Source organism: Petromyzon marinus, chromosome 36, assembly GCF_048934315.1.
Source record: "Petromyzon marinus isolate PM22_M1 ecotype Great Lakes invasive population chromosome 36, UKy_Petmar_22M1.pri1.0, whole genome shotgun sequence".
Lineage (NCBI taxonomy): Eukaryota > Metazoa > Chordata > Hyperoartia > Petromyzontiformes > Petromyzontidae > Petromyzon > Petromyzon marinus.
The window spans coordinates 9,299,356-9,320,648 of NC_133702.1; the positions used below are offsets into that span (position 1 = coordinate 9,299,356).

The 21,293-nt window shown below is 50.7% G+C and overlaps 1 protein-coding gene across 1 annotated transcript in view; it reads right to left on the minus strand.

The window, feature by feature from the left end:
• The window catches only part of FBLN2 (fibulin 2), a 75,497-nt gene extending 60,441 nt beyond the window's left edge, over positions 1 to 15,056 (minus strand). Inside the window, exons 1-3 of the mRNA XM_032966475.2 lie at positions 14,826 to 15,056; positions 11,239 to 11,645; positions 7,039 to 8,173 (exon numbers count right to left, since the gene is read on the minus strand). Of these exons, the coding sequence (XP_032822366.1) occupies positions 7,039 to 8,173; positions 11,239 to 11,586 (1,483 nt within the window). The 5' untranslated portion in view covers positions 11,587 to 11,645; positions 14,826 to 15,056. The remainder of the gene's footprint in view (positions 1 to 7,038; positions 8,174 to 11,238; positions 11,646 to 14,825) is intronic.
• Between the last annotated feature and the right edge of the window lie 6,237 nt (positions 15,057 to 21,293).

Genomic DNA, 21,293 nt, shown 5'->3' on the forward strand with positions numbered 1-21,293 from the left:
CACGTAGAATGGAAATAAAAAATAAAATTCTCACGACGTTTCGGCCACTACACAAGTGGCCTTCTTCAGGTGAAGAAACAGGTCTATCAAGAAGACAGAACATGAATGAACGCTGTTAACAACGAATGAACGCTGTTAACAACGCTGTTAACAGCATCATTCAAGTTCTGTCTTCTTGATAGACCTGTTTCTTCACCTGAAGAAGGCCACTTGTGTTGTGGCCGAAACGTCGTGAGAATTTTATTATTTTATTTTCATTCTACGTGACTTTACCGAAAGAACCAAGAAGATGAATCCTATAACTTTCTTATTAGAATTGTTTATTTTTTTATTATTATTATAAGTTTTTAATTTATTTAAATTAACAATTGTTCTATGTTTGATTGTTCTATTTCAATTAAAACATATTGGAAGCAATTAATATCGTTTAAGTTCTCATCCCTGCATTAGAATATATAGAGCAGTTCATATTTTGATGGTACCACGTGCTAATGCTCCATCACATGTTTTAAATATATCACGCAGTGAATATTGACCTGAAGCTTGACTTTAAAAAAATGTAATCGCAAATCAAATCGCAATATCTGTCAGAAAAATCGCAATTAGATATTTTCCCAAAATCGTTCAGCCCTAGAATGCATTAGACCGGCACAGCTGTGGAGGAGGGGGTGGGGGGCCCTGAGTTTGAGGAGAGCGTGAGGAGGTGGTGGCCAGGTGGTGGTGGTGGTGGTGTGGGAGCAGGGTCGACTGAGGGCGCCGCCATGGGCTATTTCGCACCGTCTCAACAAACACCGCTCCTCGCCGCAGCCGCCGAGTTCTCACTCCGCGCTGTTATTGCAGTTGTCGTCATCGCGGGGTGTGACGCCATGGACGGGGCGTGCTGGCCCCTTGGCGTGTCACGCCGTGCACGTGTGTGCGATAGTGTGGAGTGGGTGGTGCAGCGGTCAGCGGCGCGCTGCGCTACGAACCTGGCGGACCCGGGTTCGATTCCCGCTCACGGCCAACGCCGGTGACGAATATCTGAACCGGTGCTGGGTCTCCTCTGGGTCGACTCAGCCTCAAATGAGTACCTGGTGCGATGTGTAAACATCGCCACTGGGGAGACAAAGGTGGTCGGGAGTGGTGCTGGCCACCCACACGCTCGTGTGCCGTGCCGGCCTTTATAGGTGACCGCTAACAGCACTTGCCCCTACAGTATTTTGAGGCTATACGGGGGATCTTTGTCTTTGTGTGTGAGAGGATATGCAGGGATCGATGACGTCGTGGTGGTTAGCTCACTGCGCCGCAAAACCCAAGTGACCCAAATTCTATTCCCAGCCATGGATAGCATCAGGGGCGCCGCAGAGGCGAGATGTTAATAACCTCGCCCGGTATGCAAGAGGTCGTCGATTTGATCTCGACCCCGACGCCTGTAAATTTGGAGTGTGCGTGTTCTCTCTGTCTCCCCGTGGGTGCGTAGATTTTTCTCCGGGGCCTCCGCTTTTTCCCTCCACATTTCGCAACGCGCGTTCAGCATCTTTGCCGGCGAAAACATTTCCCACGTGATAAGCCACTTCGTTGAGTTATCATTCGTGGCCAGGTCACTTTTGAAAAAGAGCTACAGGGCTCAGTGCACCTTACCTTGTAGAATAACAATTGTTTATAGTTGTATAGTTTTTTTTATACGAATGAGTGATATATTAAACGGTCCTGGCCCTACCGCCCTCATCATATTGTACTGACCATCACGGTGAAGTATGGCTAAACAACTCCCACGACTGGCACAGGGTGGGGTGGCCTTCCTCCAGTGGTCGTCATTCGAATGTGTTCATAGCTGTTTTCCAATTCACACTGCTCAATGTCTCCTAGGTCGACTCAGCCTTAGGTATATCAACAGCATTGGGAAAATAAAAGACGGGCAGGCATGGTATACTGATAACACCAAGCCCTCATGCACCTTTGCTGGCCTGAATAGGTGCTCGCAAACAGTACTTGGCCGAGTAGTTTGTTAAAGGCTATATGAGGAATTCTAGATTTGAAGTTTTCGTGACTGCAAGGATCCATACTCTTTGGTTCTTTCGGTAAAGTCACCTGATGACGGGCGCTTGTGTTGCGCCCGAAATGCCGTGATTTTTTCTATTTTTTTTATTTTTTTCACCTACGTGACTTTACCGAAAGAACCAAAGAGCATATGAGCAATCTTTGTCTTTTATAAATGGATTGTGTAATGCTGCTGCTGTTGCGTTGGCAGTGGTGCAGAAGCACCATGAACACAACTTCAACACATTCATCAACACCGTGGCTTTAAAATAAAAAAATATATAATAGGCGACATTTCAGGCAATGGCTTTTCTTCATAGCACATAGAGACGCCAGAGAGATGGAGTTGATGATGAGGGTTAGAGGCTGCACCTAACACCATGGGGACTTGATGATAATTACTTTTTTTTTAAATCTGGTGACCAGTCTTACAAATTGGCACGTGAATAACCACTAATACAGGGTGTTTCAAAAACATTTGAACACTACCGAGAATTTGCAACAATACCAGGAGAAATGTGCTGCCTCCGGTCTCTGGAGACCACCTGGATAACATTCCAGGCAATGTGTTGACAATGATGGCGAACAAGTGGAGACTCTTTGACTTTTTGAAGTTATTAACATACATTTGTTATCATGTTACAGTGTATTATTTTCCGTTCTTTTCCCATTAAACACGATAGTCCCATGCAAGTGTTAACATTTTTTTGAAGTACTCTGTATTCGCAATTCGCACCTCCGATTACCACGGTGGGCTACGTACGGTGCAAAAGAGGTTCAACATACATAGACACAATTGAGAAACAGGCAAACCCTTCGAGGATCAAACAAGTATTACTCCCACTGAATAGACCCCATTTATATTTTAAAGTAAAATTGTAAAAAGGTGCCTCTCGTGACACACCTTTGTGCGAACATTCTCATCGCGTTGAACGTCGCGAGCTGGAGTGCCACGCTTTCTCATGACCCCAGTGACCCCAGAAACACGCGGCGATGTTCTTGCACGCGCGGCAAATACCTAAATACATAAATACATCGGTGGGGCTTTTTGCCTTTCCGCGCAAGCACTTGAGAAGACGTTCCTCTGTGCTACGGTTTCCAAACTTTGAAGAAGTGCGTTAGACAAAACCTGTACGTGGCACATTCACCCACGACTGATGGCATCATCATTGTACTCGTAATAGTTGAAATTAATCAAGCTACAACTGCCAATTGCATCGTGGAAAACAGATGTCCCATATATGCAATTATGGTTCATTGCATTCCTGTTGCCTCACGTACGTTTTAAAACCCGAGTGCGTGTTCAACCTACACTCGGGAGCGGTGGTGCAGTGGTTAGCGTAATTTTATGATTGCAGCCGCTTGAGATTGATTCCCAGCCACGGCTCAAATCAGTGGCGAGTGATTTATGAACTGGTCACAGGTCGCTCCCTTCACCAACCCGCAATGGCCAGGGTGGTGAAGTATGTTCAGCGTGGTCAAGAAAGACCCCACACCCGATGTAGTGCGGGGCAGTCATTCATCCAGCAGTGGATTGGCAAAAGAGCTGAACGCGTTAAATATATAATACACCACGAGCTACGTAAGTCGTGTAATTGATGTACCACATAATCAGTTGTGCATCCTGGCAAGACTCTGCGTAATTAATTACCTAATTAAGTTACTGAATTATCGAGCCACCTCATATTATCCCAGATGCCTAGCACAAAATTGTCTTTTCCTCGTGAATAAGTAGCAGTGTTAGCCGTTTTTAATCAGGTAATTAACAGCTTATTTACAACTGGCTACAATTACAGTGTGCATTTATACACGAGGAGTCTAAAGGGACAGCTGTGTCTCAGGATGAAACAGTGGGACATAATCATCCTGGGCAAAAATGATTTATTCGTTATTTTGTTTGAAAGAAACATTCAGTCATGGGCAGCATTACTGAGGATGGTCTTCAGTCGGGATTTGTCCGAGGGCAGGGAGCCAACAGCCCAGAATGCTGAGGGAAGGGAGTTCCAAAGTCCAAACTATGGGGGCAGCAGAGGGGAGGTCGACAGCGCGGGCTCTAACTGAGCAGAGGCTGACCGGCCTTTGCCGTTCGCATGCGTGGTTGCGAGTGCAAAGATTATCTTGGAGGCGAGTAGGGTGAGATGGCACATAAGAGGTAGGTGAGTGTGAGGAGGATAGTGTAGTGAGGTAGGAGAGTACGTGGAGGGGAGTGGAGTGAGATGAGAGGGGAGAGGTAGGAGAGTGTGTGGAGGGGAGTGTAGTGAGGTAGGAGAGTACGTGGAGGGGGGGAGTGGAGTGAGATGAGAGGGGAGACGTAGGAGAGTGCGTGGAGGGGAGTGGAGTGAGATGAGAGGGGAGAGGTAGGAGAGTGCGTCGACGAGAGTAGTGAGATGAGAGGGGGGAGGTAGGCAGGGCAAGTAAATGGAGGATTGTGAAGATTGCAAGTGCGACCCTGCGTTTGATCTCGGATTGAACTGGAGGCCAGTGGAGAGCTTGGATTATCTGGGTGGCGTGCTCCTGTTTATATGTGCAAGCAAGGAGTTTGGTGGGATTTTAGATCAATTGGAGTTTGGAGATGAGAGATTTGGAGAGAAAAGAGACTTGAGGGATTTGGGGAGGCCGTAGAAAACTTGCGGTTGTCGATTCTGGATGTTATGAAGGCATGAGTGCGGTGTATGTAACGGGTTTCACGTGAATCCTGCAGCCACAAGTGGCCGCTACCTACAGTTATAACGATTGCAAACAACAATTATTTATTGTTTAATCGAATTGTGACCCTGAATCGTGACAATTCATCAAATCACCAGGTGGTGTAGAGGGGGCCGGGGGGATGTGAATGTTGACATCCATACTCAGTAGGGGAGCCACAGTGGTGATATGTTAACTACCTCGCCTGGTATACAGCTGGTCGTGGGTTCGATCCCGACCCTGATGCTGAGTAGGCGCTGCTGGAGTTTGCATGTGCTCCCCATGGTCACGCGGTTTTTTTCTCCGTGTCCTCCGGCTTTTCCCTCCACATTTAGAATCAACAATCACGCGTTTCGAGTATTTGGCCGCTGTAAATTCCCACGTGACAAGCCTGCTGCGCTCGGCTACCATTTGTGACAGCCAGGTCGCTTTTGGCAAGGTGCTGTATAGCTCAGTGGGCCTTGCCTGGTAAAATAGAAGTAGCAGTAGCACGCTGAATGGGCACGAACGCTGCTGCCCTCACTGAGCAAATGGACCGTTTTTTTTTTTTTCCGAGCGGTTGGTTGCTTTCCCTTTAGGGTGACAACGACGGCTTTCACCGGAACAAAATCTGCAGCCCGACTTTCTGAGAGCCAGCGACGTCAATCCCACCGCGTGGAAATGTCCCCGCGGCCACGAACGCAGCTCGCTCCCTCCGGCACTGCTCCAGCTCAAGCCACGACGTGCGAACAACCGCCCCACCCCCCACCCCCCCACCCCCCCCCCACCACCCCCCCACCATTCCCCCCCGACGAATCCTCGGCGAGCCCTGCAGCTGCGACTGGGCCACCGATAAAAACTAAAGCAACCGCAAAATAAATAAATGCACAAATAAGTAAATAAATCAAAGGCAAACCCGGGGGAGGTGGGGGTGGGGATGGAAATGACACCACGACCAGGAAAAAAACAAAGATGAAAGAAAATGTAAACGTGTTTGTTTCCCCACATCCGCTTGAACTGCGATTTAAGTTTGCTGCCGCTGCAACGGGTTTGCATGGAGGAGTACTCGGAGGAGAACGATGGCACGCAGCAACGTGCAGCGCCGTCTGCCAATGCACCGCTGGACGGTGGTCACGCGAATTGTCTTGGCGGCGCTTCACCACGAGCCAGTTGGTCAAGAGGGGGGAGCATAGGGAGTACACTGCGCAGCAGTGGAGATCGCTGCGTTGCCCTCTGCTGAACCACCAAGTAGCCCCGCAGCAGCCCTGGCAACGCTCTGATGTGCATGCCGGTCTCTAAACGAAACTTCAACTTTTTTTTTATTTTACCAGGTAAGGCCCTCTGAGCTATTCACCTCTTTGTCAGAAGCGACCTGGCCACAGGTGATAGCTCAACGAAGGGGCATATCGTGTGAAAATTTATGTCGGCCAAATACTCCGAACGCATGTTTCTAAATGTGGAGGGAAAAAATCAGATGACCCGGAGGAAAATCCACACGACCACGGGGAGAACATGCAGACTCCAAATATACAGGCGGCAGAGTCGGGATCGAACACACGACCTCCTGTATCCCAGGCAAGGTAGTTAACATCTCGCCACCGTGGCGTCCCAAAGGCTTAGATGGAAAGTTCTTGGATAGTCACCCATCCAAGAACTCAACAGGCTCAAACCTGCTTAGCTTGCTTTCGAGATCTGGTGAGATCTGGCGGGGAGAGAGGTTATTGAACAACTCGAGGCACGAGACGAGAGAGGGGTACTGTTCGTGCGGCTTTCGAGAAACAATGCCCCACTGTGCTCACCTCCATCGCAGGAAACCTCTGGCAGTGGAATACTCCCCTTCTGAAGTTTGTCAAAGTAATTCATTGGATTTTTTTTCACCCTTTTTTTTACCCAGAGGCTATGGTTTTGGTGTTTCGTTTTTGTGAGCAAATGGAAATGTTTTCCCGCTCCGGCTTGGGCCTTTCCTGCGTCATCGAAACGCAAGCCGCCGCTCAACGATGCCATAAAGAAACGGAGGGCTTTAAATTTAAGGATAAATAAAATAAACTGTACATCAAATGGGAGCTAAACTGCCTACCTAGCACGGTAATTGCCAAGACAAACATTCTAAAACAGCTCCCAACGCGACGTAAGAAAATAATTGCGCAAAGTTACCGAGCTGAGAAATTGGGTGGCGTGCTCACCGATGTAAACAGGGCCCTCCACCCGCGAAAATTTTGTATCGCTCTCGCGTTACCCTCACCGTTTACAAAAGAGCCTCGCTCAAAACTTATTACGGCCCAGAGGGGCGCCGGTCAGGATTTGGTGGTGGGGGGGCGGGGTGGGGGGCGGGGTGGGCGCCGCTGCAACACTCACCGGGGCTGGCTCCGCTTGGCGGTGGTGCGGTCACCTCCGGACGGGGAGCCCCCGTCGGAGGTGGGGGCGGCCTCATGGGCCTCCACGTGCCTCGCTGTCCCCTCGCCTCGAGCTGGGCCCTCGCCTCGGCCTGCTTGCGCTTGTTGCCCGGCGCGCCAGCCTTCCGCTCCCTCGCGTCGTGAAGGTCGCCGCGGCGCGCCTCCAGGAGGTGCTTTTCCCCGTTCGCTCGCGACCTTTTGGGCGCCTTGGTGGCTTTGAACTTCGACGGTGATTTCGGCGACGGTTTAGACGATGGTCTTGACGCCTCCTTGTTGCCGGCTTTGACGGCGCCGACCTTTTCAGAGAAGGTTCGGTTCCTGCCTCGCTCCAGGGCAGTAGTCTTCTCTTCCACGCGGCCAGCCTCCTCCTCCTCCTCCACACTCTGCCCATCCTCCCCGCCGTCCCCACCGTGTTGCGCCTGCATCCTGGGTGCCGTCGTTCCGTCTCCGTGCAAGGGGAGAATAACCGACGCGGGCGTCGGGCTATACCTGAGCGAGGTCTGCGACGCGTGCCCGCCGTCGCCGCTGTCATTCAATCCTCCGGCCGGCACCGGCGGCTCCGGCGTTGGTGTCACGCTCTCGACGGCACCTCTCGGTTCTCCATCGGGCGCCGTGCCGCCCTTGTAGAGTGGCAGCACGAGCGGCGGGAGACGTTCCGCGCTCGCCTGGGAGGCTCTGCCAGCCGGCGAAGCCCCGCCCGTGTGACCGCCACCGTTCCTGCCATCGCTGCTGCTCTTGTCGTCGCCGTCACGGTCGTGGCCGCCGCCGCCGCCGTCGCCGCCGCGCTCGGTGCCATCTCCGCCGGACCGGCATCCGGGCTCCGGGTAGCACAGGAGCTCCCCGCCCGCGTCGGGGCAGTGGCACACGCCGCAGCCGCGCAGGCGGACGGTGAAGCCGGCGCCGTACTCGCGGCCGTCGGGCGCCAGGCAGCCGAGGCGCGCGCACTCGGGGCACGCATCCGGCGGCGCCCGCACGTCCACGCAGCCCGACGGCAGCTCGGGGCACGGCATGAAGCGGCAGTCGATGGAGCCGCCTCCTGCCGGGCACCGGCACTCCGTACTGCCGTCGTCGACGAAGTAGGACGCCCCTTCAGGGACCTTGGACGCACATGCCGGGGAGGAGGCAACGCTCCAAGAGGTTCACATTTCGTACGTACATGTGCACGTTGAACTTCTTTCGCACCGTACGTAGACAACCGCGCTATTCAGAGGTGCTGGGGGGGGGGACAACAAACTAAACACAAAAACGAGTTCTAAAGAAGTGAGTTTGTCAATCTAGATTGAAAAATGCATAGCTTCAGTGGCTTCCTAATATCGGAAGGAAGAGCATTCCATGTGGCCGCCGAAGCGCATCTGAAAGCGTGCGATGCAGTGACCGTCTATCATGCACATTTAATATGCCTGCGTGATAAACAGGGTTGTGCGTGGTATGGTCAAATAATCCCTGAGGCCGGCATAATGTGAAGAGACCCGAGTATCTGGCAGTGTGTTGACAAAAGAAGGCTTTACCTGCCCATGTAAGTTGCAAGAGATGTAATGTGTCTGTAATTGAGGAAATATATATCACATGATTCACGTGAATATTTTTTTGTCACACAGAGGTGTGTTAAGGGCCCATTCTGACCGAAAGGATCTATGGGGACCAACCATTTGTTCTCCTTGCTAATCTCGAGGAGGAAGACTTTCCTGGGGACTGCTATAGCCGCGTAGGTTTTGAAAGTGGTGCTGCTCTACGGCTCTCCGATGTGTTTTCTGGTTGCGCCACGCGCTGTTCAGCAAGATGGCAAACTTTTCGATGCATGTGCCGAACTAATATCCAGTTCCCGAAGAAGCTGTGGTGGCTATTCACGCGGCCTGTAATCCAGCACTGTGGAGGCCGCGAGGGTTGATGGATCACCACACAGATGTTGTGAAACGCCCCTCCCGTGGGGATCGAGGAGGTGCCATATCCTGGCTCACCAGGGCAAAGCAATAACCACCACCTGTTCCATCTGTATGGGACAGAGTGTATCCTCCTCTCATCGCAATATGGGGTTCATTCTCATTAGTAAGGGGATTGATGGTGCAGTGGTTATCGCTGGGTTATGAACTCTGACCTACGATTGATTCCTGGCGCTCGTTAACAGTGGTGACTGATATCTGGACCGGTCCTGGGCTCCCCACCCCCTGCCTTTACGAAACCCTACTGACCAGTGTGGTGCAGTATGGTGGAAACAACCCCCACAACCAACACACGCGGAGCGGCCTTCATCCCGTTGTGGCGTTGACAAAGGGCGAAACATTCTAATGGGAGGTGACAGCGGCTCGTTAGTGTGGCATTTGTTGTGGAGTGAACCCAGCAGTATGGGGTTCAGTCTCGTTAGCAATTCACACGGACACCCACACGCAGGGGTGTGGGGACCCTGCCCTGTGGAGGTGTGCGAGGAGACGGCCAGGGCCCAACTCCTGTGACCACCAAGGAATCGTTTATCCCCGGTTGAGAGTGAGCGGCGGTGGCATCGGAAGACTTGCTGCACGCCGAGCTGAATTGTCCAGCCATTTGTTGATCAAATTCCTGGTGCTCCGGTTTCCTCACACATGTGTAAACCGTCATTAATGGACTAAAAAAAACATTTTTATATATTGAGGACTGCAGAGCTTGGGCAATTGGTGGTGCCGGCTCACTGCGTGGCTGCTGATGCTGCCTTCCCGCTCGTCCAGAGTTCCTCCTCGCATTCTCTCTCTCTGAGAGCGAGCGAATACTTGTGCACGTTGTAAGTTGAAAGTATATATTTACGTAACGTTCATCATGAGCTAGATTACCCTGGCAATGGTCATATGTGACTGCTCCAATGAGTCACCCATGCCAAGGTCTACGTCTAGAAACCAAGTGCCTCGACAATGCATGCCAACATTGCATTATGCAAGGTAATAAAACACCCACTCCGTACCTTTATAGGATCTGACCCCCCAGCATTGGCCGCCTTGCTATCGGGATACTGCAATTCTCAATTATATCAAAAAATCATAGAAGTCACCGTGATACTGTATGTGTATGGGTGTAGGGAGCGGGAGTGTAGTGGTAAGCGCGCTGCGCTACGAACCCGGCGACCCGAGTTCGATTCCCGCTCAAGGTCAAAACCAGTGACGATTATCTGAACTGGTCATGGGCCTCCCCTAGGTCGACTCAGCCTCAAATGAGTACCTGGTGTGGTGTGTTAACATCGCCACTGGGGAGATAAAGGTGGCCGGGTGTGGTGTTGTCTACCCACCCCCTTCGTGTACCGTTCCGGCCTTCATAGGTGTTCACTAACAGCACTTGCCCCTACAGTCTGTTAAGGCTATACGGGGGGTCTCTGTGTTTGTATGGGTGTTTTTCATGATGACAGAAATACAGAAAGCCAATATGGGGATATGAGCTACGGTGATGGAATGGGCTCGCACTGGCCCTGCTGGTTAATATTTACAGCCCTTTTGTCCATCCACTGCTGGATGAAAGCCTCCCCCCATACGTGGGTCAATGCATGTCGATGAAGGTGGGCAGCGTGGATGCGGGAACATAGTGCAGTACAACAATAGATGTCACCGGACTGCAAAAGGCAATGTCGTTATGCATGTTAGTCGCCCATCCGAGCACTAAGCAGGCTCAAACCTGCTTAGTTTCGGAGATCTTACAACATCGAGCACGTTCCGGGGTGATTCGCTGGTCGTGCACGAAGTGGCCAATCACATTTTCAAGCTACGAGAGCCCAAATGGCGCTCATGTTCAATGTTACGGTTTGCCGTGTTCTGCGTGCCATGCTGTAGTCCCGTAAACCGTGAAATTGGCCACGTTTAATCAGACAGGTGACGGCAGATATTTGCCACGCGTGACAAAACGCTGGTCAATTCTCTCAGCACAGCCGAGACGTGCAGGCCAGCACAAATCCTCTTCACGATTGATGCGCAAAATACATCTGAACACTCGTCATAAACTGGACGTCTGTGAAAAAGAGCTTCAGGGCTCGCTATTCCTCCACCATAAATAAATATTCTGATAAACGCATGCCCTCCCGGCAACCCACAGGATCGCCAGCCAACGTTCTTAACCACTGCCGAACGAAGGCCCTCTCAACGAGCGTCCTCGCTGATGGGCGGGGGCCGCACGTGCCGCTGGCTGCAGGGGGTTCGGCGTCGGCGTTCACCTTGCCGTTGGTGAACCCGGCGGCCACGCAGTCATAGTACTGGTAGCCGCGGCAGGCGCAGCCGTGGCGCAGGCACGTGGCGCAGCAGGCGCCGGGCTCCAGCGTCTCCTCCACGCAGCGCTCGTCCTCCACGCACTCCACCCCCGTGCAGTCCCCGCCGCCGCCGCCGCCGAGCGCTGGACCCCCGGCCCGGACACCGTCGCCACCGCCGTCACCGTCAGCCGAGTCGCCGAGCGCCAGCGCGCAGCAGGGGCGGAACGCCGACGGGAGCACGAGGAGGTGGAGGAGGAGGAGGGAGAGCGCGGCGCCGACAAGGGGGCCGGCTGGTTGGCGCGGCTGGCTTCTCATCGCGCTTGGGCGGCTAGGCAGCCTCAGGGGCGTCCCACCTGTTTGCGAGTGGCGTCCGTCTGAATTGTCCAGGGCAGAGGGAAAGCCAAGGGGATGGCGATCAGTTCAACACTGGTGTTGGGGACGTTAAGTCTCTGGCCTCTGCGTCGACTTTGACGATGTTGGTTCGTTTTGATTTAAAGCTTTCGTGACTGCAGTAATTCATATTCTTAGTTCTTTCGGTAAAGTCACGTTGAAGGGAAACAATAAAATAATGAAATATATATAAAAACAATAAAAATTCTCACGACGTTTCGACCATAACACAAACGGTCGTCTTCAGGTGTGTCGACCGTTTGTGTTGACCGTTTTGTGTTGTGGTCGAAACGTCGTGAGAATTTTTATTGTCGGTTTGCATAAAATGTATGCAAACCGACACACCTGAAGACGACCGTTTGTGTTATGGTCGAAACGTCGTGAGAATTTTTTATTGTTTTTATATATATATTTTATTATTTTATTGTTTCCCTTCAACGTGACTTTACCGAAAGAACCAAGAATATGATGTTGGTTCGTCTCCACGTGGAATTGCGTCCGTACGGCTCCATGCCAACCCGCTGCCGGGTGAGGGTTGTGCGACTCTACTTCACCACGCCAGTCAGCGCAGGTTTGAAGTACAATAGCGTGCGAGTGCAGTACAACAGTGAGTTATTCTGCACTGCCCGCTGCTGCACCCAGCACGTAGCCCCGCGGCTGCCTACAGCGACCTTCCACCGCACCTCCGATTAGCACGGTTGGCTACATATGTTGCGAAAGAAGTTCAACATGCATACAACGTGGAGTCCATGGCACCCAACCCCACTCAGCTCCTGGCATCAGACGAGATTGGGCACGTTTCGAGTGATTTGGTCGCAGGCTCTCTGTGTGTACTGGGATTTAGATGGGCACGGGACCCATGGTTATAAGGCTGCAGGCGAGTAGATGCAGCCGTCCTGTGTATGTGCACACAAAAGGCAAGGACAAAGATCCACCGTATAACCTTAACAGACTGTAGGAGCAAGTGCTCTTTGCGAGCACCAATGAAGGCCGGCCCGGCACACGAGGGGGTGGGTGGCCAACAACACGCCCGACCGCCTTTGTCTCCCCAGTGGTGATGTTTTTACACAACGCACCAGGTACTGAGTCGACCTAAGGGAGGCCCAGGACCGGTTCGGATAATCGTCACTGGTTTTTACCTTGAGCGGGAATCGAACTCGGGTCGCCGGGTTCCTAGCACATCGTGCTAACCGCTACACTACCGCTCCCCACTTTGTATGTATGTGCACACATACGCATACACACATGCATAAATTAGTATTATTCTTGTGCTTGTATTCCCAGAAAAACCTCACTAAGTCTAAAGACTTTTTTTAAGGAGGGTCCTGCCAGGTTTTCACAGTAATAGGCGATGTTGCTGCAGCTGCTGTATGTAATCCCAATTGAGTAATTTGCAGGGTTTTTTTGTATAATTGAGATGTTCGACCAATACCAGTGACATTGTGTATGTGCCACGGTGGCAAAATGTTAAATACCTCGCCAGGTATATAGGAAGTTGTGGGTTCGATCCAAGCCCTGATGCCTGTTTATTTGGAGTTTGCATGTCCTCCCCGTGGTCGCATGGATTTTTCTCCGGGTCCTCTGGTGTTTCCCTCCATATTTAGAAACATGCGTTTAGAGTATTTGGCTGCAATAAATGTCAACATGAAAAGCCACTTCGTTGAGCTATCATTTGTGGCCAGGTCGCTTCTAAAAAAAAGCTACTGTATATGGCTCAGTGGGCCTTAATTGCTAAAAATAAAAAAAAAATGTTTTTAGTGTTTGGTTTTAGCTATGGGAGGAAACCGGAGCCCGGAGGAAACAGAGGTGGGGGAGAACATCCAAACTCCGCGAATTAAAGGCATCCGAGTCAGGCATCGAACCCAGGACTGTAATACTGCAAGGCACAAGTGTCACTACTGCGTCACCCTGCCTTTCATTAGCGCGTATGTGTACTTGATTACTAACGTATGTGTACTTGATTACTAACGTATGTGTACTTGATTACTAACGTAAACACTTTCAAGCATGTTGTGTTTACGATGCCCACAGACGTTATAATCAGTGGTTCAGTAGAATCCTTTAATCTGCCATATGACGACCAATCGGATATATATCTTGGAGTATTTAAATTTGACTATCCACACGAACATCCCACTGCTGTTGGACACACGAGCCTCAACATAAAATGCAATGCAGACTCTGCAGAAAGGCGCCTGGACGATAACTGTCTCAGAGTTCTTACAGATATTCAATCTCAGCCAATAACCCTCAGCGGATTGCACAACAGCACTTTCACAAACACTCGACTTTTTAAACAACGCCATCCACTTGAGTAATTAGACACGCGCGGAACCCATCCCGTTGAAATTTCGCCATCGAGACGTTTCGCGAGATATATTTTAGGTTTATTTATTTGCGAATCATTAATAGGAACTTACCCAAGGCTGCGCGCGGACTCCAAGATCGCTCTTTCAGACGTGAAATATTAACTGTGCCTTGCCATCCTTCACAAATGCCAAATCTGAAGCCATCTGCAAGACTTATGCACCAGTGTGAAATGCCTGTTGTGTTTGGCTTTGCATTTTGAGCACATATTACTCGAGCCGGTGCAGAATTTATTTCTGTCCGTCTTTCTTCACAGAGACAGACGGCACGTGAAACGAAATGAACTCGGAGCATCTGAAATACTGAGCAGAGACCTCCGATACAGCAGCAAATCACGTGGCGGGACAATATGAAGCCCACATGAGTGACCAAGGTATATATATTTTTTAGACATCAACTGAGCCAACAAAAGGAAAGAAACAGAACACCACTAGGGAATGTCAACACTCCCCATCAACTAAAATTAAAATTTTATCTAAGATTAGATTAAATCCAGCCGGCTCTCGACGTGACGAAAGCAAAATTGATCTTGGGCATTTTTTTTTCCCTCTTTCACAAAACCACTTTGTAAGTCAGCAAATTTAATTTCTCAAAATGCCTCGTGTATATAATGCGCCGCGAGGAGGGTTGCTCTTTTTTTAGAACCATCTCGTTCAAAACGATCGCACCAAACCAGTTTGTTACCTTTTGTGCACACAAGCTCCTATCAGCGGTGGCTGTTGACGGAAAATAATATTTTCTTACACACCCTACCAGGCATTCATCGGACAACAACGCCAAAGCGAGAAGCGGCATACCGGTTAGGAGAAGGCGCCGCAGTTCAAGCGTCCCTCCACCTCCACGGGGCTGCCAGCGGGTGCTTCAAAAAAATCTGCTTCTGACTAAAATCCCCTCTGAAGAGGCGCAGACGAAGCCGTGACGAGGAGGAAGCAGCCCGCGCCACTGCCGCCGTGCGCTTGGACAGATGACGGCGACTTGGCGGCCCGCTGGACACCCGAGGCGTACGTCCTGGCGAGCGCAAAATATTTTCAGTGCGACGGGGTGGATGTGTCACTTCCCTCCCTCTCTCCCATCCCACCCACCCAAGACGTGGTTGCTCAGGAAGGCCGGCCAGCTAGGTGCGGGGAGGGTGGGGTTCCGAGCGAGGGCTCCAAAACGGTGGTTGTGGTGGTGGAGTGGTGCGGAAAGGATTTTGGGAGCTGGTTTTTTTTTTTGGGGTGGAGCAGAGGGCGTGAGTGCTCACCCGCCGTTGGGATTTGCCGTCCACTCGCGTCATCCCCGCTCCACCTCCTGAATCCCCCTCCCCGCCCCAACCGACCACACTCCTTGCTCGGCGAGTGGAACAAGATGACCAAACGTGAGGCCTGGCACCCAGTCGTGGCCCTGCAAGGTGGCACGCCCAGAGGGTCAATTGTTACGTACTTTCAATTAGAGCAGCGTTGGTATCTGAAACGGCAATTACAGTTTTGAATTGCAATTCATGACCAACGATGTAATGAGAATTGTCATTGATCCCTGCCTTGCGAGATGCCTGATGGACCAGAAGTTGGTTAACAAGAATCCACAAATTATGTAAAAAACAAATTCACAGCTGAACTATTTACTGGAAACATTACTGCGTGGGTTTTTTGTGTGGTTGTGCTGTTTAAGTGTCCGACGTGTTTATGGGTTCCCAGTCAAACATTCCAACGTTGGGTCGACGTTGGCATATGGCTGGAACAATTCGGCACGACGTCGATGTTTCGCTCCGCATGATGGGAGCTTCTTCAACTCAATTCAGGAAGAATCTCCCGGGACGTGGCGCAAAACGTCGGACATCGTGCCGAAGAACACGCGGCTATGACCCGAAAATGCTTTGAAAGGTGCATGCTAAAACTGCTGCAGCCTTCTAGCAATGCGAACGTCATCTTTAGTTTTGCACAACAGCCTTCTTCAGTACAACTTATAAGGCTGCATTATTCCTTCGCCGAACCAATGGCATCTGTACCAAATCCATTCAATCTTTTGAAAGAAAAAAAAAGCTTCTCACGTGGGGCCACACACACACGCACCACCCAGCACACAGGAACGACTGGCAGAACACACGGCGCTTTATGTACACTAAAAGTACACACACACACAGCCCCGTTCTGTATTGTGTGGCGCGTACAGGTAATCGGTTTGCAGTGCTTTAAGTGAGAACGGGTGTATTTGTGCGTGTAAGTTGTACACAATGCGAGCTAATGTGGCGAGTGTAGCACCAGAGCCCGGCGCGTGCGAGCACAGACTTCACTCCGCCTCCCAAATGTTTATTTGCGTTTCCTTCTCTCCCACAATTAAAGGGGGCGCACGCGTAAACAAGCCTCTTCCAGAGCCCATTAATAAAAAAAACTCCGTCCCTTGGGCTAAGTGGATGTGTCGCTCTCTGGGTACACGGACATCTTCCACGTAGAGCAGCCCTTTTCTCCCTCCACTGCTGGATGACAGCCCCCCCCCCACCCCCCAGGACGTAGAGTATCATAGGGAATGGTAATTTGACCATAATACACAACGCCGAGCTCGTAAAGACCAGGAATATAGCCATGATGATGATGGTGATGACAATAATAATTACTTATTTATCCAGGGAAGCCACACTGAGTTGTATGACTATTTCAGAAGGGGTTTTATTCTGAGATGTATTCTGCCAATTCACAAGTGGGAGAAACCGGAGGACCCAGAGAAAACCTGTGCATGCGAGGGGGCAACGCTCTATCGTCGTACAGATGAAAACTGATGGTGATTAGCCCACTTGCTGTACCGTCACCTCTTGGCTAGCCAGGGTATGATACCTCGACGCTCTTGGGAAGGGAGGCTCACAACATTGGGGCGATCAACCAACCGTCATCTTCACAGTGCTGGATTACAGGCCACGTGCGGAGCCACCACCGCATAGAAGTATAGCACAGCAGTTGATTTTGCTGGCCCATCTTCAACTGCTCACTGCATAACCCCGAAACCCCATGACAACGCATTTGTGTACAGTGGTCACCCATCCGAGCGCTGTCCAGGCTGAGACCTGCTTAGCTTCCGATATCCGATGAGCTGGCGTGCATTCCAGGCGATTTGATCATGGTCTTTTATAGCGCTGTGTACACATCGTAATAAGCAACATATATCAATGTGCTGAAAGAAAAACTTTTAATAAGTGTATCGAGTATTACCTGCTATGACACACGTGGCCCCAGACACATGGACGCTGGCAAAGCACTGGGAGATAGAGAGAGGAACAGGCAAGTTAGAGGCATCGTATTGACTGGGCAGGATATGTCCCTGGAAAGGATGATGTTCCCGGTGATCGAGACTAAATCCATTGACAGTTAAAGGAGGGAACACGCCTGAAAAGACATCCACCGAGAGACGGATTAATGAAACCACCTTGGGTGCAGCAGCCAGATGGGTTGTTACTTTGCAACGGCTTCGGCAGGCCTTTATGAAGCAGTGGATAGATCGTGGCTGATGAGTATAATTATCGCTAAATATGTATGTTACGCTAAAAAAATACGTACAGGTACGTATGTGCAAATTCCTTAATGTGGGATGAAAACGTATTGAACGCTCAACAAATTAACTTTACAACATTCTCTGGAACAATCCCCAAACATCCACGCAGGCCCTTCCCATGTCCCATCCACACCCAAATCAGATAAAAGAAAATTACACTACTGTACACATACATACATTCACCCAGTGATGGCCCGATACGGACAGCTGCAACTGGACGGGCCCCAGAAACAAGCGGTCCCACTGCTGGAGTTAAGCAATGGAATATGCGCCCCTACACAAATATTAAACGTTAAGAGCATTCATCACCCGGCTTGCTGTACCACGTGGAATTGTGTTCATGATTAACCACGTACAGCCAAACGGACTTCAGCTTTAAAGATGCTGCCAGGTTCCCCACGCCGGTGCAGTGGAGGCCTTTAAACTGTACATCGCTCACGCAGTGGCTTCACCCCGAAAATGAGAGCCAGGCATCGAGCGCATTGAAGTTGAACTCGGTGTTGTGTCCGCGCATATAAACAAAATATGTTTAGGTCCATCAGCCTATTGGCTTTCCGGGTCAATATCAGCCGGCAGCAAGCAGTTGTTTAAGCAAACGAACTCTGGACCATCCATAATACAGGTTTATTTTTGGGTTAGATCGCATAAATATATAAATGTGTGGTTAAACCCGCCACCACCCGACACAGCCAATTAGTAAGGTTTGTCACGTAAATAGAACATGCCAATTCGTTACTCGTACAGCACACCGGTGTGTTGGAGAGCCAGGCCACAACATTTACAATCTGAGTACGACGTTTCGCCGATAATTACAACTAGCTTCATCAGGCGACAGCCAGATTTGTGAAGTCCTCCTGTTTCGTTCCTTAACTAGAGGCATAGATATGATGACAACACTTGTGCACTCTTCTTCTTCTCCTCTGGACCAGTTCCAACCTTCTGGGTCTCATCATCAGCAGTGTCAGGCTTGTTAAACAAATGCTGCTGGATCGCCAGATGGTACTTTATCAGCAGCATAACTAACGTGGGGGCAGGGGGTGCCTTGACCCCCCCCCTGCTGGCCAAAGTTACGAGTTGGGGCCCCATTGACAACCACGATGAGTGCCCCGACAGCGTTAAATATTCGAGACCGTGAGCGTAACGATGTGATTAGGCAAAAGGAGCCGCGATATCTAGCCTAGGTGCGACCTTGCGAGACAAATCTAATATTGGGGCCCCACCTAAGCGATTGCCACACCCCCTGAGTTGATAATGTAGACATGTCACTGTATGGTGTGTATATATGTTGAACTTCTTTCGCGCCGTACGTAGTCAACCGTGCTAATCGGAGTTGCGGGCAAGAGCATCTAACAGATTGGATCGCGTTCAACAAACCCCCCATAAATCCCATCACGCTTGGAGGTAGCTCAGCAAGCATGGACGTCCAACTCGGAAGGATGACATTGTTAGAAAGGGGGGTGGGGGGGGGGCGTGCAACAGACTCAGTGGAGGTGGAGAACACAGGACAGTAAATGTTAAACAAACTTTACAGGGTACACATTTTACAGACACGCTTATGAATGTAATGCTGAGTCGCAGAATATTAGCACATGCATATGTGCACATATTGTTCCCAATTCTGGATGTTTGCAAAGATTGTGAACTTTGATAAATATCACCACTGGTATTACATATGGGGCACTGCAGTGGCGAGATGTTAACTCCCTCGCCTGGTACGCAGGAGGTCGTGGGTTCGATCCCGACCCTGACGCCTGCTGTATATTTGGAGTTTGTTCTCCCCCGTGGTCACGTGGATTGTTCTCCGGGTCCTCCGGTTTTTCCCTCCACGTTTAGAATCAACATCACGCGTTTAGAGTACTGTATACGGCTGCTATAAATGTCCACGTGATAATCCACTTCGCTAAGCTATCATTTGTGAGCAGGTCGCTTATGAAAAAGAGGTATATTGCCAAGTCGGCCTTACCTGGTAATTTTTTTTTTAAATATACCAACATTTTTGTCTTCATGAATTTAGAAGGTGGCTCAGCTCCTACCAGGCCGCCAGTAACACTCTTCGCCTGCGATTAATGTTCCACGTGATAAGCCACTTGGTTGAGCTATCATTTGTGGCCTGGTCGCGTCTGAAAAATACCTTTATAGCTCAGTGGGCTTTACCTGGTAAAACAACAAAAGTAGGAGGGTTCCACTCAGCTCCTCCAGGCTTGCCAGCCAGGCAGCCCATCTCTCCCCGCTGCAACAGATGAGCAAAGCTTGGCGTGGTCATCAGCGAGGGAGAAGCGTCTTCCTTGCCTTTGAACGGCTGGAGTGAGCGTGCCAGCACCTAAGCACTCATCTCATCGGTGTGCGAAATCGCAGAAGGGAGTGTGTCGCGAGATGTGGGCAGACGCGGCCCTGTGACCGCAAACAAAATGCGGCATTGAAACCACACTGCTGGCCAATTGGCCAAGCCGCTTCGGGCAGTGGTGTCACTCACACGCCCCCCACCCCCACCCCTTGCCCGCCACTCCGTTCATTGCCAGTTCTCAAGTCAATCAAGGGAGAGGTTGTTTAAGCGGGCCATTAGTATCAGGGCATTGTGGGGGGGGGGGGTAGCGTAATTGGGGGCTCTACTGACCGGCAGCAGCTGTGTAACTAGTCACTGAACGGGTGACATATGAAAGGGGCTCAGTGCGACGGAGTGTGTGCATGCGTCACGGCCAAGAGGCAGCAGCAGCAGCAGCCTCGCACTGTGCGCCTGGAACCTCCGCGGATTGTGAAACGAGTTCAATTCATCACACCTCCCAACCCAAGCCGTCCGCCCCAACCTCTGTGATTTTTCCGTCCGCGCGCGTTCCACGTGCGCGCGCTGCACACGTGACGCTGCGTTCGAGTCGTCGCCCGATCGTGCAAGATCTTGTTAGCCTCATCAATAAAAGGGGGGCGTCGGGGGGGGGGCATTTCGCATGACCCTATACGATGACCAATGGGGTTAATCGATCGAATGGATCGCTTGCAAATGAACCGACGCGATAGTTGACCCTCGATGAATCAGAACTCGTCAGAATCAGAATCTTTATTTAGACTGGAGGAATCCTATGAGCTATGCAGCGCTTTGTCACAGATTGTCCAGTAGGGGCGGGTCTAACATGGCTGTCGAAGCCGTGACTGCGGTCACAATCGTCAAAGCCGAAGTTGATTGTTCCTTCACTAAACACAAATAAAATACACAATAACATGATTTTAAAATAAACAATAAATATCCAAATAACATAATAAAACAATAAAAGCATGTTATTTCCCTTTAATACTGAGGAGTGAGGTCAACGGTGATGACGATGACATTGCTGATGATGATGAAGTAATGGGGGAGGTGGTTGTTAGAAGGAAGAGGCGTTTTGCCCATCCTCTGGGTTGCACGCTTAGGGGCCACGTTTTAGGGCACAATGAATGCAAATAAACAATAACTAAAGGTCAAGAAACGCGGAATAATACGTAGCTGTACGACAACGTGCACGCACTACAACAGTCGCTATGCGAGAGAGAGAGAGAGATATGGAAGAGAGTGGTGGCGGGAGCTGGGAGATGAGACGATGCACGGAGGGGGTACAGATGCGGGGTGATCTGAAATCACAAGTGCCGGTCGCCGTGCTAAACCGCGGATACACAAAACTCCACACCGTGATTAGCAAATTGGTATGCCGAAGGAAAACCGTGGATACATAAATATCGCGGATGCTAAATGCGCCGTTTGTGAGAGATTGCCG